Source organism: Penaeus vannamei, chromosome 43, assembly GCF_042767895.1.
Source record: "Penaeus vannamei isolate JL-2024 chromosome 43, ASM4276789v1, whole genome shotgun sequence".
In the NCBI taxonomy this organism is placed as follows: domain Eukaryota; kingdom Metazoa; phylum Arthropoda; class Malacostraca; order Decapoda; family Penaeidae; genus Penaeus; species Penaeus vannamei.
This window is the reverse complement of record NC_091591.1, coordinates 5,248,942-5,276,441: the sequence shown is the minus strand read 5'-3', so window position 1 is coordinate 5,276,441 and position 27,500 is coordinate 5,248,942. Positions and strand designations below refer to the sequence as shown.

Sequence of the window (27,500 nt, the reverse complement as noted above, 5' to 3'; positions counted from 1 at the left end):
TGGCCAAGTTGAACGTCAGGGCAGAGATGGGCTGAAGGACACGCAGAATAATGTCTGCTCTTTCTGGATCACGGAAGACCGCAGTGGTTCTGGAGAGGAAGAAATTCTTATAGGGGATTCAGAAATATTTGCAGAAGAGGAAATGAGTAGAGATGAAAAGTATGAAATGAATTGACTGAATCAGAACTGTGTAGTAAAGAATAAATACATCAGTAATATTAATAATGATATTTTGGCCATGAACTTATTGTAAAAGTGAGGGAGGTGAACATTCAGATCTTTCAACTATTTCAGTCCAATAGAAGAAACACATAAATCATTAGTTAAAATCTAGGAAAGCTATTGCAATATATTTCCTTGCCAGTATGCAATCTTCTCAACAATTGTTTAGCCACTGACCTGAAAAAATAATTATATACTAAAAGAAAGCAAAAGACAATTATCACAAGCCATACACCCTAATGATCTATGTAACCCAACATCACATGTACCGTCATGTGTCCACTGTACCTATAATAATCCTTGAGGGTTCGATTGTCTTGGAGCAGAACACTGAGGTAGCTACAGATTTGGCCCTGGTTGAGAGCCAAGCGGACCCATGCTCGACTCCTTCCCACTTCGCTCGTGATGAAGGACAGATCTCCCACCTGTTTCCCAGAAAAAGAGGGTTTATTTTTTGAATGAGATGTGAATTTCGTTCTGAGAGGTCTGGCAGGTTTACATTTTGGTAAAGTGAAAAATGCTATGTATTTTTTTTTTTTTCTTTTTCTTTCCTTTTATGTAAGCCACAACCTGTGAACATTGATTCAATATCACCACTTATTAACAACACCGAGAGCAATACAGTATGATGATAAATTTTGGCTATAGTAATGCATATCTATTCATTACATGAACTCAATCAATCTAAACCATCAGTACATATATTCTCTTAAATATGTTTTTTATCAAAATACTATCTTTCAACCCATGCCACCTGGTAACTATAATGTCCATTGTAGTTTTCTGCAAAGAATTTGGTTTACACATACAGGACTTCAAAAGTGGTCAGTCACCAATTAGTCAATTTCATATACCCTACGTGACCTCACTTCATCTTCCCATTCCTTGAATTTTTGGGATTTTTCCCTCTTAATTAATATATTGACACAAGTTAAAATCATCATTGACCTTGTGGTTAGCATAACAATCAAAACACTACTACTACTACTACTACTAATAATAAAAAAACGTAAATCAGGGAAAAGAGAAATGGGTGAGATAGGTACGACCAATATCTGACTCCTCTATGACTTTGCCCTTTTGGAGCCATCTATATGTATGCACAATTAATAGACTAAAATCACAGTGGACACATCACTTACATCCCTGGCAGCAACGGGTTGAAAATCTATGTCCATGCATACAAATTAATTTCAAACATCATTTCATTTATTTATTATGTGTCAAATTTGTTTCAGAATATTATAAGAAAATCCACTATATATGTCTCTATGATAAAATTAAAGTGATGACATATATATAATTGAGAAATATCATATGATGAGCTCTTATTTATGTTCATCTTATCTATTTTTACTGTAATACATGAGTGCAAAAATAAATCCATAAAAGCATCAATACTACTTCTCTCTCTGTTCTTCAATGAAGGAAAAGTGATAAATAACAAAATCAAATATATAAAAATTCAACACAAAAAAAAGTTCCGCAAAAAAAAAAAAAAAAAAAAAAAAAAAGTTCCAATTGGAAAAAAAAAAAAAAAAATCTTGGAACAAATAAAATTTCTAACCTCTATAACATGTAAAAAATACCATTTTCTATCACAGGTAAGTTCCCTCTTTCTTTTCAAAATTACAGCCAATACTCAGTTGTGCTACCTAATTATCATCAACTAAGCAACAACAGGCATCACAAATGCTGTTATATTAAAATGAGCATAGAGAAACTCTATAGCTATGGTATAATCACCAAGAACCAATCAAGAGCAGAATGAATTCCATACTTATTTTAAAGTAAACAATATGACCATTATCTAACAGGTGTTTTAGGGGATTTTTGGTTACATCTAACAATTCTAACTGGTCTTCTTCAATCATTCATTGCAATCATAAAAACAATACAAACATGAAGGTCAAAGGTTGTCTATTAGTCGTTCATTCCTATATCCTAGATTCAGATTTCATGTTGTATGGGCCTACACCAGGTGACTTGTTTCAAGAAAATAGCGTTCCAACAATTTGTGGGATCTTTTAACAAACCCTTTCTTCTTTAATATTACAAAATCTCTTAGAACAGGAAATAAGGAAGATAGGTATATACATAGGGTTCAATTAAATTAACAACATTACAACTTTTCAATGATACTTATTTTGCAGTTTTGAAATACTTTTCTAAAGGCAAAAGTCAAGAGTACCAAGAACTATGTAATCCAAAGAAACATTCATTACATCTTACAGTTTTGCAATTCTAGCCATTCTAATATATACTACCTGGCTATAAGAGGCTCCTCTCTGTTTCATTCCTTTTGCTACTTTTCTAATCAATGTTCTTCCTATCATAACTATCAATGCTTAACCTTTCTTGACCAATGGCAAAAGTAAAAGGGAATATTAGATAAGATTCTTCATACTTTCTTTTGTTATACCATTTAACAATGTCCTCTTTTTTCAGAATTTGTTATAAAATTGGTGTTTTAAAAATTTGTCTAACAAGTATGGCCCCTTAAATTACGGTTGGTTAGGTTACAGGAGACAATGTTTTTTCATTTGGCCTAATCAGCATGTTAAGCATCACTGCTTTCAACAATCTCATCTATACACTACCATATTCTGAAGCCAGAAGGAATAATTCAACAATTTTTCCAAATTCTTTATTAGTTACAATGAAAAGAGCTTTCATTAATTTCAATATTGTTTACAATTCCATGTGCAAACTTTCAAAGGAGTGAAAAAAAAGATAATCAATATAGATTTCTGTCCAAGCAAGATATATGAACATGTCTTTTTACATCAATACTACAATAAACCTGAACGGTCATAGCATGAGTAATCCATAACCCACCTGCTCCATGAGGTCTCGGTGACTAATGATCATGATGACTGGCCAGAAGTTAGGAACGGGCATCCTGTCAGGATCAGCCCCAAGAAGAGCTGACATCCGCTCTCCCAGGGAATCTCGGAGACCATGAATGAGGATGGCTTCTATCACATTACAGAGGTTATTGGTGTTGTCCGAGTGTCCTACAATCGCTCCCAAGTTTCCCTTCATGGGCCCCCTTACATCCGAAATGCCACCACCAGCACCAGGTTGTAACACACTCTGCACAGCCTCCTTAAGTCGTGTGATAAGGGAGGCACTGATGGCTGCCTCCCTCCTCTCACGCTGCAGTCGCTGGCTAAACATCGTTTTGGATTTCCCTACTTGAATGGCACTGATAAATGTCAACTGTCTGTTTCCGTTCACTAAACTAACCCAAGAAAGAATCAGTCTATCAAAGAAATATCATACTGGTGCAGGAGTTCTGTGGTTTGCTCATATGCACTTCCTCTTCGGATGAGTCTATAAGCCCCAGGCTGTGACAGGTCCACGATGGTAGATCCTTCACGGCGGAATTGGTCTTTTCCAAGGTGCCCGTGGTCAAACACTGTGTGTAGTTTGCCCCACAGTTCCTGAAACTCTTCCACAGAGAGGGGACTTTCTTTCGAACTGATGTTAGCACTAGTCAGGGCTAGAGGAGAACCACAGAGTCTGACTACGTTTCTTATGAACGCATGGTCAGGAATGCGTATACCTACTAAGTCTGTTCCCGGATTCAGGGCTGGATTCAGCAAGGGTGTGCGCTTGAAGACTAAAGTGACAGGACCTGGCAGAAGTGAGGTAAGCAAAGAGTGCGGTACAGTCACCTCCCCCCATACATAAACATCATCTACCTCAGCTACACAAATGGCCAAAGGCTTTGAGGAGCTACGCTTCTTTATCTCATAAATTCTCTCAATGGCTTCATTATTCTGAGCAAGTGCTGCAACTCCGTAAATAGTATCAGTTGGCATGGCAATTACATGCCCACTTTGTAAAGCACTTGCTGCCTTTTCTGCATGACTAACAAGGGCAGACCCTCCCCATAAAGGAACCACATTGCTCATTGGGAGAATATTAGTTGCAGCTGTTGCTGCCACATTACTCATTTGTCTTATGATTTTCCAAGCACTCGACAGTATCTTCATTAAGAAATCAATCTTGGCGAATAACACTACCACGAGAAAGACCCACGTCTATTGCCAAGGAATGGGACAAAAGCTTCTTGCATGAACTAGGTTATTCTTTCCAGCGATGTCCACAGGCTGGTGAACAGCACTTGTAGAAGACTGTCATAGGCTCATCAGCTGATCTGGTCTGCACTTGCATAAAGAATGCACGTGGATGGGTGCACTTGGGGCAGGGCTCATCAGTGGAGTCTACGTTCTTCCAGGCAGCTGACCCACCTAACACGTCATCTAGGGCCTTCAACTTGGGGTAAATCTTGTACGAGACACATCTCTTGACGGGGAACACGTAGGCACAGGTGACGCATGAGAAGCGCATACCCTGTGGCAAAAATGGAAACAATGAATCTTCAGAGATTATACAGTACAAAAATATAAATACAATATAGACAAGACAAGACAAGAAAAGAAAAGAAAAGAAAAAGAAACAGATAAAAAAAAGAAGAAACTGAGAAGAGAAAGATTTTCAAAAACATAATTGAATTGTCCTTTTTGCAACTTTCAAACTATATGTCATATAGACAAGAAAAGAAAAGAAAAGAAAAGAAATGCAAAAGAAGCAGATAAAAAAAGAAGAAACTGAGAAGAGAAAGATTTTCAAAAACATAATTGAATTATCCTTTTTGCAACTTTCAAATAACATTACACAAAAAAATTCTAATTTTGAGATGATACAAAGGATAAAAAGAAGAAGAAAAAAGAAAACCTCATACCCTCTTCATCTTACCTGAGATCCCTCCTCCACTATAAGGAGATTACCACACGTTGGGCAGAAGTAAAGCATTCTTCCATCTGAAAAGATTTATTACTCTTAATAATGAAGTCTAACCCAAAATCTGAGGCAAGCTACATCCAAAATATCATAATATGTATGAAAGTAATCCGTTTCATTGTGAGAAAAAGAAAAATGTAATACTGAATCCTAAATAACCAAACCAACATTCTATACAAGAGAAGCCACACACACACACACAATGTAAAACTCAATACAAATTCTTTAAAGCATCATTATAATTTCATATAAGTATCATATGCCACTCAGTACATACTTCACAATCATGATGTTGTTTACTTATGCTTCCATTCACAAAAAAAAATAGGAGCTCAGTTCTTAACACAAGTGAACTAAACCTGGTACTGGCCAATGGTCTGGTAGATGATGCAATAAACCAATAGATGGTGAAATACCACCAAGGATGATGCAATACAAAATCACATATATAATCATCACGTATTTTACTTGAGACATGATACTAAGTAAAAGGCTATCATAATTTCACATTGTGTTGATCCATTTATCTATATAAACTAGCACGTTTAACAATAAAATGAGTACAAACATTCATATGATAGGTGCTGGCAGGATCAGCTATGATTATACCATCATTTGGAAAACGGATTCCTTTTCATAAAGAATGGTAATAAAAAAGGAATTAAATTTTCTGAAAATCGTACATCAGGTTTATTTGATAAATATGGCATCAAAACAAAAATCTATAATAGCATTCAAAACTGTATATTTTCAGTTTCATATGGCCATATGGTACAAAGTAAACTTTGCCTGTAATTCACACAATGATAAAAATTAAGCAATTTTTCATCTAAGGTGATTCTTTCACAATTTGATAATAAGGAAATTATGCAACATATATATAATACTTTAGCATACATTTACATAATGATTGCACTTATAAGAAAACTTAATGACTGAAAGGATAAATTTACTCATTCATACACATTATAATCTTTGCTGGCAAAGAAAGTCAGAAATGAAGAAAATGGGTCATGATAAATACCACTCGCACAGTAACTCTACAGCAACTGGGTGGGCGTCTGGGGGCAGAGCATCCACCAAGCAAATATAGTAATTGGGTGGGAGTCTGGTGGTGAAGACCCCAAGTTACGAAGGTTTTTGATTCATACTGGGATATTTGTGGATTACCAGGATTGGCTGGAGTAAAATGGACTTCGGCTCAGAATAGTTCAAAAACTTCATACATCCTTACTAATACCCTCACTTTTTCATTTACAATGGAAAATAACAACAGATTATGTTAGTTACACCGAGAATAATTAAAACAAAGAATAAAAATAACTGCATGGTTGGCAGTCAGTCTGAATCGGGAATTACCATCAAAATATACCATGCAAAAGAAAGAAAAACAAGTCCTACCAGAAAAACAAAGAACGAATATAAATAACAACACCCATTCTCGAAACAAAACAAAAAATAAACAAACTAGAAACCCTATCCACTCACATCGCAAAATACAAAAAAATCTCAATACCATGAACTTATTTACATTTCCTCTGACCCTAAACAACGAGACATAAATCACCAATTAATTTCTTAATCACATAACCCATTCCCAAATTTAGCCCAAAACCTCCAGCAAATACCCTAACTCCCACCACGCAAAGCCTAAAATCTGACCGAAATACACCCAAATACGACTTAAATAAGCATAAAATCACCTGAAATACCCGAAATTCAGCGAGCTAAGGCATGATCAGCTGTTCCACAACGAGGTAAACATCGTGGGGGAGTTTGGACGAGAGCATTCATTGGCGAGAGAAAAATTGTCGTGTTATTGAGAGAATATGTGTAGGTATGTGTGTGTGTGATTATGTGTTCATGTATGTGTATATTCTATTTAAACATGTACGTGTATATTTGTTTTTGTATGCATATGCGTTTATGTATGTAAAATGTCTTTGATGTGAAAAAATTTGTGCACATATAATGAAATGCACGCAATCATCCATTAACATTCCAAGATAAAATACATAAATGATGACACAAATCGTAGACTAATAAATTAGTCAATGAAGATATATAAAAAGTATGATATCGCCGCTTTCGGTTGCCAGTTCATGATTTTCTTGGCGATTAAATGACGCCTCCATTTTGACTCCAGGCGTATATTTTCCCCGATTTTTCTATCAAAAGTAAGTATTTTCTTCTTCATAAACACGTCTTTATTATCATCTTGGCCGGTAAAAGTGAGTATATATGTGGAAAATGAGGTAGATATGTTGTACGAGATGAATTTTAGTAAGGGAGGAAAAGGGAGAATGGAATGTACTGTATATTTACTTGATTTTTTTCGATATTTTGGATACTTTTTCGTATTATGAAGCTTAATGAAGCATCTTATCGTCGCAATTATATGTTTCTGCATTGGTTTAAGCTTGGAGAACGAGAAATTGATATACAGGAATACAGAAACATTACAAACACAACTACAAGTAACACAAAAATGTAAACTCAAAATATATATACAAACATGAATATATTTTGATATGAACGATATTATTATTAATTTTCATACACAAACACAAATAGATGTTATAACAGTTATACAAAAGGAACATGGAGTGGATGAACTAACAAATTTTGACATTTCATTTATGACATGTTATGCCACCAATCATAAACTGTCAAGGAACTTGTTTGTCTGTTAACTTCATATACCATTTAACAATTTTGGTGATAAGCTGGTATATTGCTATCAGGTTTAAGGGTTTTAGAGACTTGGTTTTTTTATTAATATTATTATTAATTTTCTTATTTTCCTCCTTTTTGAGTTAGGTGTATGACACATATTTATGCACACATAGACATTACTTCTGGGCAATAAGTACGAACCTAACCCAGCCCAGCCCAGTGGTATCATCTCGTGTAACCCAACCCAACCCAGCCCAACCCAGCCCAACCCAATATAACTTAATCCAATCTAATCCAACCTAACTCAACCCAACCCACTTGATCCAACCTAACCTAACCTAACTCACCCTAACCTAACCTAACCTCACCCAACCCAACCTAACTTAACCTTACCAAACCCAACCTAATCTAATGTAATCTAACTTAATCCATCCGACCCAACCAAACCTAACCTAACCTAACCTAACCTAAGTCAACCTAAGTCAACCTAAGTCAACCTAAGTCAACCTAACCCAACCCAACCCAAGCTAACCCAACCCAATCTAAGCTAACCCAACCCAATCTAAGCTAACCTAACCCACCTGACCCAAACTAAACTAACATAACCCAACCCAACCCAACCCAATCCCAATCCCAATCCCAATGCCAATCCCAATCCCAATCCTAATCCCGCCCCACCCCACTCAACCCAATCTAAGCTAACCTACCTGCCCCAACCTAAACTAACATCACTCAACCCAACCTAACTTAATCTAATCTACCCTACCTATCTGCCTGCCTGCCTATTTACTTGATTTTTATTTGATTATTAATTTATTTGATTACTACCTCCCTCCCTACCTACCTATCTACCTATCTACCTCCCTCCCTCCCTCCCTCCCTCCCGCCCCCCCTCCCTCCCTCCCTCCCTGCCTCCCTCCCTCCCTCCCTACCTACCTACCTACCTACCTACCTACTTACCTACCTCCCTCCCTCCCTCCCTCCCTCCCTCCCTCCCTCCCTACCAACCGACCTACCTACCTATCTCTCTACCTACCTACCTGCCTCGCTACCTACCTCCCTACCTACCTCCCTACCTACCTCCCTGCCTACCTCCCTGCCTACCTACTTACCTCCCTCCCTCTCTCCCTCCCTCCCTCCCTACCTCCCTCCCTCCCTCTCTCCCTACCTCCCTACCTACCTACCTACCTACCTACCTACCTACCTATCTACCTCCCTCCCTCCCTCCCTCCCTCCCTCCCTCCCTCCCTCCCTCCCTCCCTCCTTCGCTCCTCCCTCCCTCCCTACCTACCTACCTACCTACCTCCCCCCCTACCTACCTACCTACCTACCTACCTACCTACCTCCCTACCTACCTACCTCCCTACCTACCTACCTATCTCCCTACCTACCTACCTATCTCCCTACCTACCTACCTACCTACCTACCTACCTACCTACCTACCTACTTACCTACCTACCTACCTATCTCCCTACCTACCTATCTCCCTATCTCCCTACCTACCTACCTACCTACCTACCTGCCTCCCTACCTACCTCCCTACCTACCTCCCTGCCTACCTACTTACCTCCCTCCCTCCCTACCTACCTACCTACCTACTTACTTCCCTACCTACCTACCTACCTACCTACTTCCTTACTTACCTACCTACCTACCTACCTACTTACTTCCCTCCCTCCCTACCTACCTACCTACCTACTTACTTCCCTACCTACCTACCCACCTACCTACCTACCTACCTACCTACCTACTTCCCTACCTCCCTCCCTACCTATCTACTTCCTCCCTACCTATCTACCTTCCTACCAACCTGCCTACCTACTTACCTCCCTTCCTGCCTATCTACCTTCCTACCTACCTACCTGCCTTCCTACCTCCCTACCTATTTTCCTCCTTACCTACTTACTTACCTACCTAACTACATACCTCCCTACCTACCAACCTACCTCCCTACCTACCAACCTACCTACCTACCTACCTACCAACCTACCTACCTACCTATCTCCCTACCTCCCTATCTACCTACCTACCTACCTACCTACCTACTTCCCTACCTACCTACCTACCTACCTCCCTACCTACCAACCTACCTCCCTACCTACCAACCTACCTACCTACCTACCTACCTACCTACCTACCTACCTACCTACCTACCTACCTACCTACCTCCCTACCTACCAACCTCCCTACCTACCAACCTCCTTACTTACTTACCTCTCTACTTACCTACCTCCCTCCCACCCTCCCTCTCTCCCTACCTCCCTCCCTACCTCAACCCAACCCAATCCAATTGAAAGTGGTATCATCTGGTGTCAAGACACTGCCATCTTCTTTATTTCACTATGCAGGCGCAGAATGGCTTTTCTGCCGTACCATAGTCGCTTCCTTTTTTTATTATTGTACCGAGTGTAAAAATTGTAGTAAAAAAAAAAAAAGAAAAATAAGAAAGAAAGAAGAGGGAAAGGGAGAGGATTTATTATTGTTGATTCTAATTATCATTATTGATTGATGAAAATTGCCATGTTGAATTTTTTTCTCTTTATTTGTTTGTTTCATTTAGAAAGACGATAGCTTAATTTTTTTTTTATAGTACTGTTTGAAATATAGCAAAGAAAATAAATAAAGTATGAAAAAAAAAGAAAGAAGAAAAGGAAAAGTAGAGGAAGAGGAAGATGAAAAAGAAAAAGATAAAGAAGAACAAAAACGAGGAGCTGAAAAAACTCTTCACTGTTAAGATGCAGTTTATCTAAAAGTTGCAGTCATCAGTTCAAGAAAATCCTCCAGACACAAGCGGTCACACCAAAAATAAAGGAAAATTTTGCAGAAAACTCCGCTCACAGCCAAAGGACACTCAGTGTTCCCAAATTTCAGCTCAATGTTGCCATGTATATTAAGGTAAAGACAGTGTTTCCTGGGGGTTGTTAGGGGGAGAGCCCCCATCAACCCACCCCTTGGGCAATGCCCAAAGGGTACACCCAATCAGGGCAACTTAGATTTTTTAATATATTTTGTAGCATGGAGTTGTGGACTTGTTCGGGTAAGTGCGTCTCTAGTGTAAAGAATTACCTGAGATGCAAATAGAATGCTGGGTAGTGCTCATTTTCTTGAGAAATGTGGTGGCTAGGACATTATTTTGCCTTTTTTCTCCAGTTTTGATCTAGTAATCATGTTATGATTATTGAGTTTTGTATTTTTTCTGATTCTAATGAATGTATGTCTGGGCAAGATTTCTGTACATTGTACAGAAAATGACAATGAAATTGTGCACCAGCCACTACATTTCCAGAGAAATTAAGCTACACTCCATACATCCTGAACAAGATATACTTAAAAAAAAAGTACAGAAGATATTAGTAATTTACGGTTTACATGCATATATATTTTGTTTTAGTAAGTATCAAGATACTGATATTTACCAATGAAAATGTATTTGTATAATGTAGATTGGCATAATGAAATATTTTTCAATTAATATATATTAATTTAAAGTAAATTGGTGCAGTGGAAGAAGATATTACTGCAGTATAAGGTCGCTGTGAAAGGCTTACTGTAAACTCCCAAACCACCAACTCGGCTCTGACACCCTAGGCCAGCTGTACCAAATTATATCAGTCATCAGGAGCAGAGGGTCACTTATGAACATGGTCTCTGGTTAGGTCTTTCTTTATTATATGTATGTAGGTTTTGCAAATAATAAAACAAAGTCTAAGTTCTCAGATTTTGAATTGCATTCAAATTATATAATAGAGATTTCAAAAGCTATACCAGAATGCTTGTAAAAGGGGAAATATTATAGTCAAGTATGAAATGGGAATAATGATATGAGTTGAATACAAAATTCACTATTTTAAGGAGAATAGATTGGATATTGGTAAGCCCTTTATAGAAACTGTGATAGAAGCAAGTTTATTGTAACTTGATGAAGGCTGAAAGGTGTTAAAAATGACAAAAAGCTAGTATCATTTGGGAAAAAAAATTCTGCCTTGTATTAAGAAAAACTATAATAATATATATTTTTGTTATCGTACAATATGTCAATTGAGTTTAGTAAAACAATTATGGGGGATGTATCAGTATAGAAAAAATAAATATTAGATTTGTTTCACATTTGATTTTACAAGCTTGCATTGTAGATAGGTCTATGTAGACATATATGGATAAGCAGACAGATGTTCCTTATGTACAGAGAATAAATATTACATTTGTTACATGCATGATTTTACAAGCTGCCATCTTGATATTCAGCATAACTTTAATAGATAACAAGAGATGGCAGTCATAGGTAAAAATGTGTCGATTTTTTTTTTTTTTTTTTATGTTAAACTTCAGATTGTTTTGAAGAAGTTTAGGGTCTGATGTATTTTGGATTACTTTACTAAAGCCCTGTTGTTGTCTGTGTGCAGTCAGGGCGAGTGGCATTTTGAATCCATATATAGAAAAAAGGAATTAGGAGTGATGTGTGTACTATTATAAGTATTGTATCGTTTGATGTTACTTGTGATTTTGGATAGTGTGGACAGGTCTGTGTAGGTGGTGGTTGTGATTTGTTTTGATTAAATTTTGGTTAGAAAATTATATGATAAGATGTTATTGTATATCTATTTTATTTTATTTATTTATATACTTTTTGTTCATTTAGGTTGCTCATTTGTTTGCTGTTTGTATTTTTGATTTTACTCTATAGAAAATTATAAGTTTATTGCTATGAATGAAAGAAAAAAAAGAAAGAAAGAAAGAAAAAAACAAGCCCAGAAAGGCATTATGCTCCCTGCCACTTCCCCTGAAATTTGATTTTTTTTTTTTTCTTTTTTCTTATTACTTTTTTATGTAAGTGTTGCCAGTTTCAAGTGTTTCTTATTTGTTTCTCTTCCTTTTTTCAGGAGGTGGCAGGAGAGCTGATTTTGTCTCAAGGGTTATCTAAAACAGGATTTATTTGGGAAAGAAACTTGCTTATTGTGACACAAAAACAAAAACAAAAACAGGGAAGGAATAAAGATGAATCGTTGGTATTGGTGCGACTCGAGCTTAACGTCTGGAGAAGCAGTTAGGTCAACCGTCAACGGGATCCGGTTGTATGACGGGGATAAGAAAACGAGCTATGACGATGGAAGGCTGACCTTGACCAACCTGCGTATGTTATGGAGGCATGAAAACCAGTCTTCTTCTTTGGGGCTCCACCTCGGCCTTGTGGTGCTTGTGGAGGAAGAGTCGGGCGGCTTTACTTCCAGTCCGAAGTTAGTACTCCATCTAGCTCTCCCTTCTCACACACAACCAGCTGGACCTGTGGCCTCTAGCAGTTACTCACACATCAAACTCTCATTTAGACAAGGAGGATGTTCGAGCTTTCATCAAGTGCTACAGAGGGCTCTTGGAGACCGGGAGTGGGAGAGAATAAATACTCAATCCTTGCCGCCACCAAGCCGAGGGAACCAGCACATGCCAGGGGGTAGGAAGATCCACACAGGCATCTTGGGCATAGAGCGCGATATCCAAGCAAAACAAGAGGAGACTAGTCAGAATATCAGCCGAGCTTTTGAGGACTTAAAGAATCTGATGGCACTAGCCAAGGACATGGTTTCACTTTCCAAAAATATTTCCAATAAGATCAAAGAGCATTCTGGGGATATATCGGCCGACGACACAACCCAGTTCAGATCTTACCTCCTAAGCCTCGGTATTGATGATCCAGTTACAAGAGAAACTTATGGATCTGTTACAGAATATCACAAGAGCCTTGCAAGGGAAGTGACGCAGGCATTAGAAGATGCTGTCAAGGAGGCTGGAGGAATGATGCTTCTCTCAGAAGTCTACTGTCGCATCAACCGAGCTAGGGGGCTCCAGCTGTTGTCGCCAGAAGATGTGGTGCATGCGTGCCAGGTGATGCAGCTCTTGGGACTGTCCCTTAATCTACATACATTCGAGTCAGGCGTGCAGGTACTTCAGACAGCTGGCTTAGATCAAGAAGAAGTTGTCAGGGAGACAGCTGAGGTCTTGAGCCAGCATGAGACAGATGGAGTTTCAGCTGGAGACCTGGCACGGGAATGTGGTGTTCCCTTACTTTTGGCTCAAGAGAGGCTCTTTGCGGCAGAGAGGTGTGCCAAAGCTGTGAGAGACGAATCAAGTGAAGGGCTTCGTTTTTTCCCCAATCTTTTTTCTCAGAGAGCATAATTTGCAACTGCTGTTGTTGCTTGTATGTATGTCTTTAGACAAAATACATGTTGAACACAAAATTTGCAAGATTTTTTTTTTTTTTTTTCTATAATTAAATGCAAAATCCAAAGTGTACATTATAGTTGATTAGAAGTAAGAAATGTTTTATAAGGGAGAGAATTATTATTAGTTATCATCATTTATAGTATTATAATGATTTGATTCTTTGATTTCTATGCTACTTGCTATTTTTGATTGATTGATTAATTACAATCTATTAATTCATGACATAGCATGTAACTACACCTAGATATAAACATTATATAATATACATGCAGTGTAGCATGACATGTAGAATCATTAATAAATAATGCAATTATCTGTCATAAATTCTCTTAAACTTTCATTCCACCTTTTATTCCCCTTTCCTGAAGTTGTATAGATTATCAAAAGAAAGGAATATTAATGATGATTTGCCACATGCGGCATGGAAAGGAATAGAATGACTACTCAAGCAACTTCAGTTTCTCAAAAACATCTCAGAAATAGAGATCAGAATATATGTAATGTAGCTAATTATAATTGCTCAAGGAGGTGACTTTATTTTTTGGGCTTTGTCTTACTCATCATGTGGAATTGCTCATCCTCATTTGTACCTAAGTTGTTCATTGTTGTCCCAGTGAGCTCACAGTGTTTGTAGAATAGGTTATTTCAGTTATGAAGCTTATGGAAAAAACTCACTCTCACTCTCTCACTCTCACTCTCTCTCTCTCTCTCTCTCTCTCTCTCTCTCTCTCTCTCTCTTTCTCTCTCTCTCTCTCTCTCTCTCTCTCTCTCTCTCTCTCTCTCTCTCTCACTCTCACTCTCACTCTCACTCTCACTCTCACTCTCACTCTCACTCTCACTCTCACTCTCACTCTCACTCTCACTCTCTCTCTCTCTCTCTCTCTCTCTCTCTCTCTCTCTCTCTCTCTCTCTCTCATTATCTTGCATTTGTTCCTCCACCCCCCATCTCTCTTCTGCTTTCCTTTATTTTCTCTACATCTTCTTTGTGGTACTCATCCCTCTCTCACTGGGCTATGAAAGGAACTTGGCATTTCAGGCTATTCTGTATTTCAAAGATGACCTAAAAAACAAGTATTCTACTTTTCATGTAGAAGCAAAGAAACTGTGCAAAGATATAAAACATCTAAAATTTCCCCACCTACCCACCACGGCTCTTTGTGACATTGTGGAATAAATGTACTGCAGGTCAAAAGACAATGGCATCGGCTTCAAGCACAAGCGCCAAGAATCTGTTTGTCGACTCGAAAACTAGACTGGCTGAGCGCGTGCAGGTGAACATTAACAACATGGGTTCCATCTGCAGACAAGTGAACCGCGGCTCTCAGTCAGCCGATATGTTGACACACTCGGCTCGGAACATGGCTCTGCAGGTCAGCATAGGGCCCCTTGTTACTGTTCTTTTGTTTGTACATATTTTTTATAATTTGTTTTTCCAGAGAATGTTCAACTGTGATGTCAGTGTTTTTTTTTTTTCTTCCTTTCTTTCCTTTTTATCAGTGTCATATTTTGGCTCTCTCTAAGGAAGTTTTTAAGGTTTTGTAGACTGTTGCTTGCTATTGAGTGGTATATTTCGTGTATGTTTGTAGGAGTATCATTTGGTTTAAGTAAATTTTTTGACTTGTTATAAGGTTATGTATTTCATGTATAAATTTGTCAACTTAGCATTTACATTTATTTTTTCTTGATGAAATATTATTATTATTGATTGCTACAGAAAACTTGAAATGATATATATGAATAAGAGAGGGTAAAAATGGTCTGTATATCATTTCAAGTTTTCTGTTGCAATCAATAATAATAAGAGTTCATCAAGAGTACAGGTGTGGTAGGTAACTGTTGTAGTTTTCATTTATTTCACTGAAGAATAAAATATGTCGGTTAAGAGTTCATATCTGACCAAATGATTAATTATTTGTCATTTTGCTTCTTTGTTAGTTCACTTTATTCTTTGTGAATCTTTTTGACAATTAGAGTATTTTTATTGAATCTAAGAACAGCATAATTGGAAATTACTTGGTTTACTGCACTGTGTCTGCCATTGCAGTTATTTCTGGAAGATTGAAAAATGATGAGTAATATATTAGATGCTGTGCATTATTTCTGGATATATATACTGTAGAATGGGGACATTGTTAATTGTCTAAACTTATTTTATTTGTTGTCAGTGATGCTACATTGGGATGTTCATCATTTTTGTTCAATCATGTTGTGGGATTGAGTTTCATTTAGATATAGTTTCTATTTTCAATACATTTATATGTATATAACTTTTACTTCTAGTTTAATGTTTCCTAGTTTACTTGGTGCCCTGCCTGCCCCTCAAAAATAGACCTAGTCTTTTCAACATCCTGGAATATATATGTCACAGCCAAAAGAATAGACAGTGGGATATATGTATGATCCCCCGGGCTACTAATTTTTCACTCGAACAGCTGACTACATATGAAACCCAATGCATGGCTCAGTATAGTATGGGAAGTCCTGTTCTGAATAGGATGAATATTCAGAATGCAGACTTCTTAAACCCAATCTTTAAGCTCAATTTCGATACTCGATTTAAAATGATCTAAGATGAAAGGATTGAAGTAGTTTCTCTGGAACTGCACCATGTACTCAAAAATACAGGACTAGTCTGGAAAGCTGAAGTTTCTCTCTCTCTAATGTACCGACATGTACTTGAGAATGTCTGGCTTGTCATAGAACTATTTTCATTATTATTATTATTATTATTATTTTAATTACTATTATTATTCTTTTTCATACCCTTTGCAAAAATGCCCGATTGATCATTAAATTTTCTTGCTGTGATAACATGTACTCAAGAATATGATACAACTCATCATTCTATCTGTTTTAGAAATAGCATTCAGATAGCATGAATAGTTATAGAAATTTTCTCTTGCAGGAACACGCACTAAAGAACGCGGAGGATAATCTGCAAAAGCTGAATCTGTTGATAACACACCTCGGCTACCAGCACGATTCCATTCAGCGTTCGGCTTATGCTCTGGAGAATGTGAAGGAACAGGTAATCTTGGTTATTTGTTGTCTTTATGTAATGATTGTATTATGTATTACACTTGTATATAACAATGGGTTTTGCAGCATTTGTAACAAGAATTGTGATGGTATTCTAGATTAGGTTCAGCAGAATGATTTGTTTTGATTCTATTTTCTGTAGAATTTGAATTGTTGAATTTTATATCCTTGCATCAGCCTTGCATTATCTTTCCACAATCATATTTGTAAGAGCTAAAAAAAAAATATATATATATATATATATGAAAGACAAAGAGACAAAAGAAAAAGTATCAATAATATTGAACTTTTAGCAAGAACTATGTTTTTTACTTCTCTTTTTATCCATTTCCTTCTATAATTTATTTCAACAAAAAATTTTCTCCTTACTAACAGGTACGAGACATGCAGCGATAGTTCTGGGCAAGAGAGGAACATAAACAAAATTAAGTATTTTTGGTATTTGAACAGAAGGGAAAAGTCAAGACCAATTCAGAAAATATTTCTTTTACAAATATATACCAAAGAGAATCATAAAAGAATATTGTGCACTTCTATAAAATAAAAAGGAAAGACAAGAAACCATGAAAATCACCCTAGAATTCCGAGGAGGGGCAGAGCTGCTGGTGAACAACGTAGCCAAGCACGCTGTCAATCTTGAGGGACCCAAGTGGAGCATGGCACAGCTGTTGAAATGGGTGAAGGATAACCTCATCGAAGAAAGGCCAGAGCTCTTCCTCCAGGGTGATTCTGTGCGGCCAGGGATTCTAGTGCTGGTGAACGATGCAGATTGGGAACTCCTAGGTCAGCTAGAGTACGATCTCCAGGAGAACGATAATGTGTTGTTTATCTCCACATTGCACGGAGGCTGATTTTTGACGTGTGAGGTGTATGTGTTGTGATGTGAGACATTAAAGATCACTTTATGATTTTGTATTTTATTATTGTTTTCTCTCTTCATTTCATTTTGGATTTTTGGTAAAATATATTTGTAAAACCTTTTTAATAACAAACTTGATCAAATGATCATGGAAGAAGGGCCAAAGAAATATGATTTACAAAAGATTTGTAATGTATACAAACATCATGAATTAGAAATCATTAGAATTTCAAGTAAAATTCATCTTCTATGAGAAGCCATAAGTTCTCACAATAAAGAAATATTGCAGTTCAAGAAGTGATTCTAATATTAATGGAGGATACAGTTACAAAATGAGAGCGCTAAATATTCTTATTATGTCAATTTTCTAACTGCTAATTATAAATACAAGCCTAAATATTTAGGTTGCAATAAATCCAACATTAATTTTTTGAAGGTTTATTGAACCAGCACATGGCGCAATTTATACAATATTCTTGTAGATAATATATCTATACTCTGTAATAAAGTTATGCATTCGTGTTCACTCACGCAGACATGGAAAGTTTGGTCAAAGTCTTTTGAAATTAAAATAATGAAAAGTGAAACAAAAAGGAAATAATGAGAAAGAGAGAAAGCAAACAAGAAACATTGAGTAAGATAGAGAGAGAGAAAAAAGAAAAAGTTAAGGAGGAAAACAGATGCTGAAAAAATTTAAATGAAGTTTGATTCGTATTTACTAATGGTTGGTGCATTGATTGCCTGGCCTGTTAGAGCCGCACAATGCCCATGTAGACTAGGCAAGGTCGGATGGGCATGACCCACTGCCTCTGCATATCTGTGCTCAGCAAGCGTCAACACCACATCCAGTAAGAAGGCACTATTCCGTCGGATGTTTGGTATCTAGAAGAAAAAAAAATGAAATGAGATCAATGATTTGAGTATTAGAAAATAAAAAATAACCACAATAAAGCATCATTCTTTAAATAACTTTTACAGTAGATAAAAAGTTTAAATATAGTTACTGTATTAGCAAAAATAACATCCTGTTAACTTTTTTTTTTTATTTACTATAAATATCAGTAAAGTTTATTTTTAAGATTGTCTTTATTAGTAAAACATCTACTTTACATACTCAGCTTATATTCCTGATTACACTCCATGCAAAAAAAAAACAAGATGTGAAAAAAATAAAATACAAGCTTAATCCTCAAAGTAATATTCTCATCTGTCCTCATCAATTCAAAACTACAAAAGTAAGTAAAATGTGCTCAGATCTATACCTGAACAAGCTATTTACAAGCTATTTACAACTGACATCTATATTCTTTACAAGTGTCTCACAACCTTTACAATATGCTTAGTATTCCATAGAATTTTTAAAATGAACTTGAATAAAGTAACAGTGCTATAAATAATATGACATCTATTTCCTAGAGTTTCTAAGCATCAACAACAATACAGTCTCAAAATTAACAAGACATTAAAAACCTATATGTTATCATTCACTTACTTCATTCTTGAAGAGCGCCTCATCCAGCGATGCCTTGCAATGGCGGAGCTGAGCAGAAAAGAGCGCTGTAAGAGACTCGTTAATGAGGTGTTCTGTTTCTGGCCAAAAGAGGCGCAGGACATCCTCCAGGTAGCCCAAGAAAGCACGGCTGAACTGGATGCTGTTGTTTGTCAATCCAACAGAGAGTTCATCTGGAGAAAGAAAAAGGTAAAAAATGATGACAGTTATGCCGCAATGATATCTGACAGAGCAAGTAACCAGGTAAACAAAGGAACATACAAGTAAAATGAAAAAATACCATGGTAACCCTATGGTGATGTTTGTGATGTAATATTATGCAATAGTCTAGACTTTGTGGCTAGGCTACAGCTGTGTGCAGATGGCTCGTATTTACATGCCATAGACTATTACATCAAAATTGGGATAGCTGTCACCATCACTGAGACAAAAATTTTCCTCCTATAACAATAGTTTGATATTTTGAGATCCATCATAGAATTTGCTTTAAACTTGAAAAATAAGAACTAGAAACATGACAAGTTTAAAAAGAAAAAGAAAAATAGGCATTTGGCAATCCTGAGAAGTTCTTGGCTCACATTCCTAGAAATATACAAGGAAAGTAAAAAATGCCAGAAAATAGCAGATAATCTCTCATTCTTAGTTCCACACACCTGTCACGTAAGTCTGTATGTTGGCGATACCAATGTCGTTCATGTCCTCGATAAATTTATTGAGCTGGTCCTTGTTCTCATACTTAAGGGTCTTCCAGGTGTCTTCCTGTCCCCTTAACTTGACAGCCTCCACCATCTTGTCTCTACCATCACGGATCCACTTCTCCACATCACGCAGCAAGAGGGTGTGCAGCGCAAATGTAAGGTCTAATCCTATGTCAGCCAGCTGTGGAATTGGCAAGGAGGAAGAGAAAATGGTCTATTAGATTTGGTAACATTATATTTCATTAGCTGTACAATATGCAACAGCAAGCAAGGATATTTTAGAATCTTATTTACAACTGACAAGTTTCTAAATAATTTTGATAGATATACAACAAAAACTGCTCTTTCCTCACCTGCTGGCAATGGTAATCAGCACGACTAATACATTCGGCAACTGTTGTGATGGTGGACTGAGTTGTAAACACATGGCGTGAGAACATTGAAGCGAAATTTGACACTTCATTGTGAGCCCACACTACAAACGCTACAGAAGAGCAGAAGATATTGAATTAGTTTTGGTAATTGTAATTCTTTCTTTAAAACCTTCTATGCTCTAGAAATTACCATGAATACATAGACATATTGATATAACTAAAAAAAAAAAAAAGTATAACACCACCAAATCAATGAAGATGGTGATGATGACAGTGATAGGGAGGAGGATGGAGAAAAAACAAAGCAAGGGAGGAAAGAAAGAAGGAAGGGAGGAAGAAATAATAATAACGAATCACATAACCCCTAACCTGAAGTACAGCTACGATTGGCTGGGAAGGCTTTGGTGAACTCGCGTCCTGTTTCTAGCAGATTGTGGAAGAAAATGGAGCAAAGCTGTCGGACATAAAGCACCGTCTTGCCCTCTAATCGCAGCCTCTTGAGTCCTGCCTTTAGTATGGCCCCACGATGACCAAGGAACAATTCACAGGCCTGTGTCAGGGGACAAGAACAATACAGTTAGAATTTGAAGAGACTGGAATTCTTGTGATTATTTAAACTGCTAATACACTGGAATAAATCAAATAATTTATTTAGAGTACTGAAGATATGAGAATTACACAACAGCCCTGTTTCAATACTCAAGAGGTCAGCATTATTAGCTTTAGTCAGAATAAGATAAACTTGAGACTTGTCAAACCTATCCTCTTTACATCAAGAACCTTAATGTAAAGCATTTCCTCATATACATTATTAACAAATTCTAAATCAAGTAATAACCTTATCAATAAATATCAGTTGACCAATTTTTCGTACCTGACTTGATTTGTTTAGATGCACTAACAGCGTGGTTGCCCTCCGAGCTGCACGGGGACCTCCCTGTAGACTCTTCTCTGGGGTTACACGCAGCTCCCCCTGTAGCACCTCCACCAAACTGCGAACTCTACCTTCCAAGGCACGTCTGAAAACAAAACAACCAAGTCAGATATTACAAACTTCTTTAATTTAACTGACATTCTGTCTAAGAACACACAAATGAAAGTGACAAAAAAAAAAAAAAGGCTTCCATCTCCCCAAGCAAAAGTCACAAGAACATACAAGGAAGACTATGTAAAATCACAAACCTAGAAAAACAGTGGGTAAGCCCCTAACACCACAAACCCAATTTCTCCCTCTTTCTTTCACATACACACAATCAATCCTCTACTCTCCTCTCCTCCCCTCCCCTCTCCTCTCCTCCCATTCCCTCCCCATCAGTCACTCACCTCATCTCATTATAGGCTGCAGTCTTGGGAGCCGAGTCAAAGAACTCACGGCCGCTGTCGATGAGACTGACAGCATCCTCAAAGTTTCTCTGTGCAATGGCCTGGTCAAGCTCCTCAGGCAGCTCTAGCACCCACTCAGGGGGGCCTACAGAAGGTGGTTGTATCTCCTGGAAAGGGTTCAAGCTGTCGTCGTCGTCTGCAAAGGCTGTAGGGCAGATAACATATTTTCAGGTGTTGATTTTGATACATAATACATTCTTCATTCACACTATCTATGTCTCTACATGAATTTCTTTCAAAAAATCTAGGACAGTGTTTTGTTATACAAAAAAAAATCTCTCATTACCTCAAACAAATACTATTACTGTGAAGATAAACTAAAACTCATCTGCAAAGAGGTTCTACACTCTGAAAGAGAAGGTGTCATCGCAAACCAAGAGCATGTGAAACCTACGATTGTTACTCTCCAATGAGTCCTCCTTGCTCAGACTCTGGTGCCGCTCCTTCTGCTGCTGCTGGGCTCGCTCCACCTTCTGCTTGTCTACTGTGACCTTGTTGGCCTTGGTGCGTTCTATTTCATCTAGCCAGTCTTGCTGTTAGAGGAGAGAGAGGCAAACTGTGAATCTATTATTCAATTAACAACATAACACATTTAATTTTTGCCTTCTTTCATTTTTCCTTTCATGCTTTTTTCTATTGTAATTTAACATAATATCTAGTCCTTAACATAGCTCACATTAGCTATCTCTTTATTGCAAACACATGCACCTTTACTTATTCTGCTATAAAGCTCTTATGAAATTAAAACTGTTCTCCCTAACTCTTTCAGGAATATTTTGAACACATTTTGATATAGCATTATTCATGCAATTGAATTAACATGACTCACCTTTGACTTAGCATCTGGAGCCATAAATACCCGAGTATCGGGGAAAATGAGGACTTTGAAGGCATTCTTCGTAGTTCCGCGATCCTTGATGTTGACTGGTAAGACTTGGTCTAGGGGGTAGAGCACCTCAAACCTATAACGTACTGGACCCCGCCTGTTACAAGCAAAGGGAACTCATGATTATCTCATTTTTGTCTGAATGTGTTTTTCTTTTTTATTATTATTATTATTATTATTCCTTGACACAGTACTAAAAAGGAACATTCATACAAAGTACTAATTACATATTGACATGCTTATTACAGACATTTTAGTTATAAATAGGAGTATGCCAAACTATCATTTAACCCCAAACATAACATATTTCATACCTTTTCAACATTGCTTCCTCAGATATTCAATATCATGTAGCAAGCTGAACATGTGTGATAAAAGTCCATATATTTTATCCCATAATTCTCCTGATATCCATCTAATTCATCTTCTTAATACAACCTAATCCATATTTATATATCACCCTATCCATTTTTTTGTATCATTCTAATCCAGAGGTTCCCAATTTGGGGGCCATCGGGTACTTTCTTGAGGGCCATGGAGCAGTATGAAAATTATGACGTCATATTAAACTGAAGTTTACCTCACCTAAATATATCCATCTCTCACATATCAATAAATTGGAATCTTTCCATAAAACTTTCTTATCCTCGAGTTACTAACACCATTATACTATTCATAAAAAGTAATAGATGAATCTAAAAAGAGGAGAGACACTGGCTTAGAGATTATTTGGTCAGGGGCCACAGAATGTAAAAGGTGTACTAATTCACCTACTTACATTATCCAAATCCCTTTGCAAGGTTGTTAATTGTAGACGTTAGCTTAACATACAGACTGAGATCTCACCTGTCACTTAGCCATGCTGCAATCATTAAGGAATCGTTTAACAGGTACGCGTGGACCCTCTGCATGGCCGTGTAGTCATCCTGGTTGAGTTCCACAAGGTCTCCGTCATAGACCAGATACCGATCTTCCACCTCCATTACATGCTGTGTGGGCGGGTGTGAATATGAATGTTAATATGGGTGCTCATTATTTTAGTGGCTTCTGTAGTTTCGTTTCTTACTTTTGTTTTCTTTTCTTTTTACATAATTCACTGATATAATACTAAATAACATTACATAATTATCATTTTCTTTCTCTGATACTATACTGAATAACATCATATTAAAACAAATTTCTAAATTCTTTGATATAAAACCATAAAGTATAATGCAATTCTCTCTTTTTCACTATTCCTTGATACATTACTATTTACCATACTTAGTTCGCAAATTTCTCTGCAAATTATTGTATGATATTTCTACGAGGTACTTACCGAAAGAGAAAATAAGCAAGTAAATAAGTAAATACACCAAATAATCAGAAATACACTATCCAACACACTGCAAACTACTCAATAATCAGAAGAAAAAACACTGGCCAACATACTATATGCAATTCAATCTTAATAACATTAAAGATTGGAATGAATTTTAACCTTCAATCACTACAAATAACAATAGATTTCTTAAGACCCACATGGCCATCACTTAGCTGCAATGTAAATTTTTATCACAGGACTAACACTGTCATGATGAAGTCCCGTAAACAAGTATATTAGTATAATACATGCATTATTTTGCTTTCTTTGTCATAAGCTTCATTAGTTTGGAAAAATAAGTGGCAAATCTGGCAGCTGTCTGGTCCTGAGATTTCCGGGTTGGTGAAGTTCAACCCTTGCTGATAATGTAATAATCTTAAGGTGCTAGTTTATCATTAGATATTGTCCTATTACTCTTACAATATAGTAAGCTCAATATGTTTCTCTCTCTCTCTCTCTCTCTCTCTCTCTCTCTCTCTCTCTCTCTCTCTCTCTCTCTCTCTCTCTCTCTCTCTCTCTCTCTCTCTCTCTCTCTCTCTCTCTCTCTCTCTCTCTCTCTCTCTCTCTCTCACACACACACACACACACACACACACACACACACACACACACACACACACACACACACACACACACACACACACACACACACACACACACACACACAAATCTTATGGTGCTTGTTTATGATCACTAAATATCCTTATTACTCTTCCACTACTAACACTAAATATAGCTTTACTACTTTAGAGAATAGAATAAAAAGAGGCTCAGTTTATTGAAATACAGTACACATATATTTTGCAAATATAAAAGAGGAGAAAAAAAAGGGAAGAGGAGAGGAAACAAAGAGAGAATTGAAGAGAAGAAATGAAGAAAGAATAGATGGGAAGAGAAGAGAAGAGAGGAAATAAAGTGAGAGAGGAGAGAAGATAAGAAAAGGGAAAAGAAGAGAAGACAAGACAAGGGAAAAGGAAAAAAGAAATGATAGAAGAAGAAAAGAGGAGGAAGAAGAAGAAGGAGAAGGAGAAGTTGAAGGAGAAGTAGAAGGAGAAGAAGGAGAAGTAGAAGGAGAAGGAGAAGAAGGAGAAGGAGAAGAAGGAGAAGGGGAAGGAGGAGAAATAGAAGTAGAAGGAGAAGAAGGAGAAGAAGTAGAAGGAGAAGAAGGAGAAAAAGGAAAGGGAGAGCGTAGAAATTGTTACTCGGCAAAAGAAAAAAGGAAATGAAAAATAAGAAAACAAAAACGAAAAACAAGTGATAAAAGAAATGGATGGAAAAGAAGGACGAAAAGAAGCATAAAAAAAGCAAAGAAAAAAAGAAAAAAAAGAAAAAGAAAAAAGGGAAATATGTACATTTAGAAGAACCACAAAAAGGAGGTAATAAATCTATATAATCAAAAAGGTAATACCAATTTCATTTCTGTACCTTCACTATTCGTTTCTGTGGATTAGGCGCAATAAACGAAAAAATCTGGTATTAGTGAATTAAGATATGACGTCGACTACACCCTGAGAATATATTGCTTAATTTATACTTGACTGGCATTGGTAAATAAAATATAAGAAAATTATAACAGGGAAAAATATCACAAAAAATAAGCATTAAAAAAATATACATCAAAATAAAAATCAAACAATCATAATGGTGATGATAATAATAACAACAGCAATAATAACAACAAAACAATAACAATAATAACTACAACAACAATAATAAGAATAACAATAACAATATTAATGATAATAATAATAATAATAAAATAATATTAAAATAATAATAATAATAATAATAGAAAAAAAAATAATAGTAATATCAATAAAAACAATAATATCAATGATGATGATGATAATCATGATTATTATCATCATCATAAAGATAATGATAATGATAATGATAATGATAATAATAATCATAATAACAAGAACAACAACAACAACAACAAAAAATAATGATGATAATAATAATAATAGTAATAATAATAGTAATAATAATAATAATAATAATAATAATAATAATAATAACAATAATAATAATAATAATAATAATAATAATAATAATAATAATAATAATAATAATAATAATAATAATAATAATAATAATAATGATAATAATAATATTATAATAATAACAACAATAACCATATCATTATATTATAAAAAAAGTCTGTCAATTTTTCACAAGGTCGTCTTCTGAACAAAGAGAAAATTTTAAAAATTTGTCTAAACAATGTTGTAAATATGTGACATTTAATTACTATCATCCCATCAAGGCTTAGTATTACTATCTGACTTATAAGTAACAAATATTTATCAAATATCATCAAAAAAGCTTGAAGGTTGTAACAAATATCTTTAGTAAAATGGAAAAAAAAAAAAATCATAATTCTCTTATGATTTTAAAGAAGCATCCCAAAATAAATAAACTAAGAGTACATCATAAAACATAAAGATAAAAAAACGGAAACAAAAAATACAACATGCCCTCTTTTATTAGTCAGATGGCTAAATGATAATTCCGTTTTTACGCACCGAACATCCTTCAATTTTTTCCAACAGTCCTGTGAGCTTCTTTCTGTTTTCCCTCTCCCGCTTCTGTCTGACTTCCTGTGGGTTCACTTCGATCATTTCCTGGGCTGCGCTTCCTGGTCCTCGGTCACCTACGGCCATGGAAATGTATCATATTCAATGGCATAAAAATTATATAAGTATACACATGAACAAGCAAGTAGATGCATTTATTTGAAAACGTATATATAGAATGTGTGTATATGTGCATACCCACGCAAACATTCACCATGTAAAACACATGTGCATTAACACACACAAAAGCAATTAAGTAAATATCAGACCTTATCATGGGATAAGGTTTAACAGCTAAACAATATGGTAATATAGCATTGTGGAGTGCTATAATTTAGAAAAAAAAATAAAAAAAATCCAGACACATTATTTTGATATTTAAGAGAATTTACAACAAACACTAAATGTTATAACCATTGGTTGATTACGATAACTTCAACACACCTTTTCAACCTATCAGAAATATTTGCAACTGAAATCTACCTTATGATAGACCCTCATTTCATGTTCAAAAAGTCTGACATATACTTTGAACCATTAAAAATAAAATTATATATCCATATATCTATATCTATGTATCTTGTTTCTAAGGAAAACTAATTTCAAACATTATACTGAATCATTGCAATCAAATACCATGATAAATTATTTGTGTAATATATTGGAAACTGACCTGTTATTGATAATTCCAATAAAGATGTTAAAAGAGATTTCTGTTCAGTAATGAGATGGGATAGTTGGTACATCTCACTCTCTAAATCTGTGAAAATACAAGAAAATAACACATTATAACACTGGAAGCTATATCTAATAAACTAAATATTTACATCTTGAACACTTTCAATTTGGTGAAACCTTTGCCAGTGCCATGGAGGTAAGCTGG

General features: G+C 36.1%; 6 protein-coding genes across 10 annotated transcripts in view; 2 read left to right on the top strand and 4 right to left on the bottom strand.

The window, feature by feature from the left end:
* Plekhm1 (Pleckstrin homology and RUN domain containing M1) overlaps positions 1-3,402 on the bottom strand; it is a 9,389-nt gene extending 5,987 nt beyond the window's left edge. The window contains exons 1-3 of the mRNA XM_070118964.1: positions 3,061-3,402; positions 511-647; positions 1-89 (exon numbers count right to left, since the gene is read on the bottom strand). The exon at positions 1-89 is cut by the window's left edge and continues 74 nt beyond it. Coding sequence (XP_069975065.1) covers positions 1-89; positions 511-647; positions 3,061-3,402 — 568 coding nt within the window. The remainder of the gene's footprint in view (positions 90-510; positions 648-3,060) is intronic.
* Positions 3,403-3,482: 80 nt separating this feature from the next.
* Positions 3,483-4,223, bottom strand: Tcs1 (Threonyl-carbamoyl synthesis 1). Its single transcript, XM_070118966.1, has one exon. It carries the CDS (start codon positions 4,221-4,223, stop codon positions 3,483-3,485), a length of 741 nt encoding a protein of 246 aa, XP_069975067.1.
* Positions 4,224-4,314: 91 nt separating this feature from the next.
* On the bottom strand, positions 4,315-6,876 carry Polr3K (RNA polymerase III subunit K). 3 transcript variants are annotated; one of them, XM_070118968.1, is made up of 3 exons: positions 6,738-6,876; positions 4,990-5,054; positions 4,315-4,584 (listed from the first exon to the last, which is right to left on the bottom strand). In XM_070118968.1, exons 2-3 carry the CDS (start codon positions 5,044-5,046, stop codon positions 4,315-4,317), a joined length of 327 nt encoding a protein of 108 aa, XP_069975069.1. In that variant the 5' UTR covers positions 5,047-5,054; positions 6,738-6,876. The 3 variants fall into 3 exon arrangements, with proteins under 3 accessions (XP_069975069.1, XP_069975070.1, XP_069975071.1); XM_070118969.1 differs by having other exon boundaries at positions 6,747-6,836; XM_070118970.1 differs by lacking the exon at positions 6,738-6,876 and adding an exon at positions 5,312-5,421.
* Positions 6,877-7,099: 223 nt separating this feature from the next.
* Positions 7,100-17,357, top strand: Vps36 (vacuolar protein sorting 36). Of its 2 annotated transcripts, XR_011398395.1 has the most exons (3): positions 7,104-7,211; positions 16,832-16,954; positions 17,341-17,357. XR_011398395.1 is itself a non-coding variant. In XM_070118965.1 (2 exons), exon 2 carries the CDS (start codon positions 12,706-12,708, stop codon positions 13,876-13,878), a length of 1,173 nt encoding a protein of 390 aa, XP_069975066.1. In that variant the 5' UTR covers positions 7,100-7,211; positions 12,591-12,705; the 3' UTR covers positions 13,879-14,253. The 2 variants fall into 2 exon arrangements, 1 of the variants encoding a protein (XP_069975066.1); XM_070118965.1 differs by lacking the exons at positions 16,832-16,954; positions 17,341-17,357 and adding an exon at positions 12,591-14,253 and having other exon boundaries at positions 7,100-7,211.
* A 28-nt stretch (positions 17,358-17,385) lies between these two features.
* Urm1 (Ubiquitin-related modifier 1) lies at positions 17,386-17,873 on the top strand. The gene has a single exon (XM_070118973.1). It carries the CDS (start codon positions 17,529-17,531, stop codon positions 17,814-17,816), a length of 288 nt encoding a protein of 95 aa, XP_069975074.1. The 5' UTR covers positions 17,386-17,528; the 3' UTR covers positions 17,817-17,873.
* Positions 17,874-18,246: 373 nt separating this feature from the next.
* The window catches only part of Exo84 (exocyst 84), a 43,582-nt gene continuing 34,328 nt past the window's right edge, over positions 18,247-27,500 (bottom strand). For both annotated transcript variants that reach the window (XM_070118963.1, XM_070118962.1), the window contains exons 3-14: positions 27,291-27,377; positions 26,567-26,694; positions 23,522-23,664; positions 22,619-22,772; positions 22,184-22,322; positions 21,730-21,934; positions 21,281-21,425; positions 20,776-20,956; positions 20,386-20,516; positions 19,988-20,213; positions 19,317-19,507; positions 18,247-18,706 (exon numbers count right to left, since the gene is read on the bottom strand). In XM_070118963.1, coding sequence (XP_069975064.1) covers positions 18,518-18,706; positions 19,317-19,507; positions 19,988-20,213; positions 20,386-20,516; positions 20,776-20,956; positions 21,281-21,425; positions 21,730-21,934; positions 22,184-22,322; positions 22,619-22,772; positions 23,522-23,664; positions 26,567-26,694; positions 27,291-27,377 — 1,919 coding nt within the window. In that variant the 3' untranslated portion in view covers positions 18,247-18,517. The remainder of the gene's footprint in view (positions 18,707-19,316; positions 19,508-19,987; positions 20,214-20,385; positions 20,517-20,775; positions 20,957-21,280; positions 21,426-21,729; positions 21,935-22,183; positions 22,323-22,618; positions 22,773-23,521; positions 23,665-26,566; positions 26,695-27,290; positions 27,378-27,500) is intronic.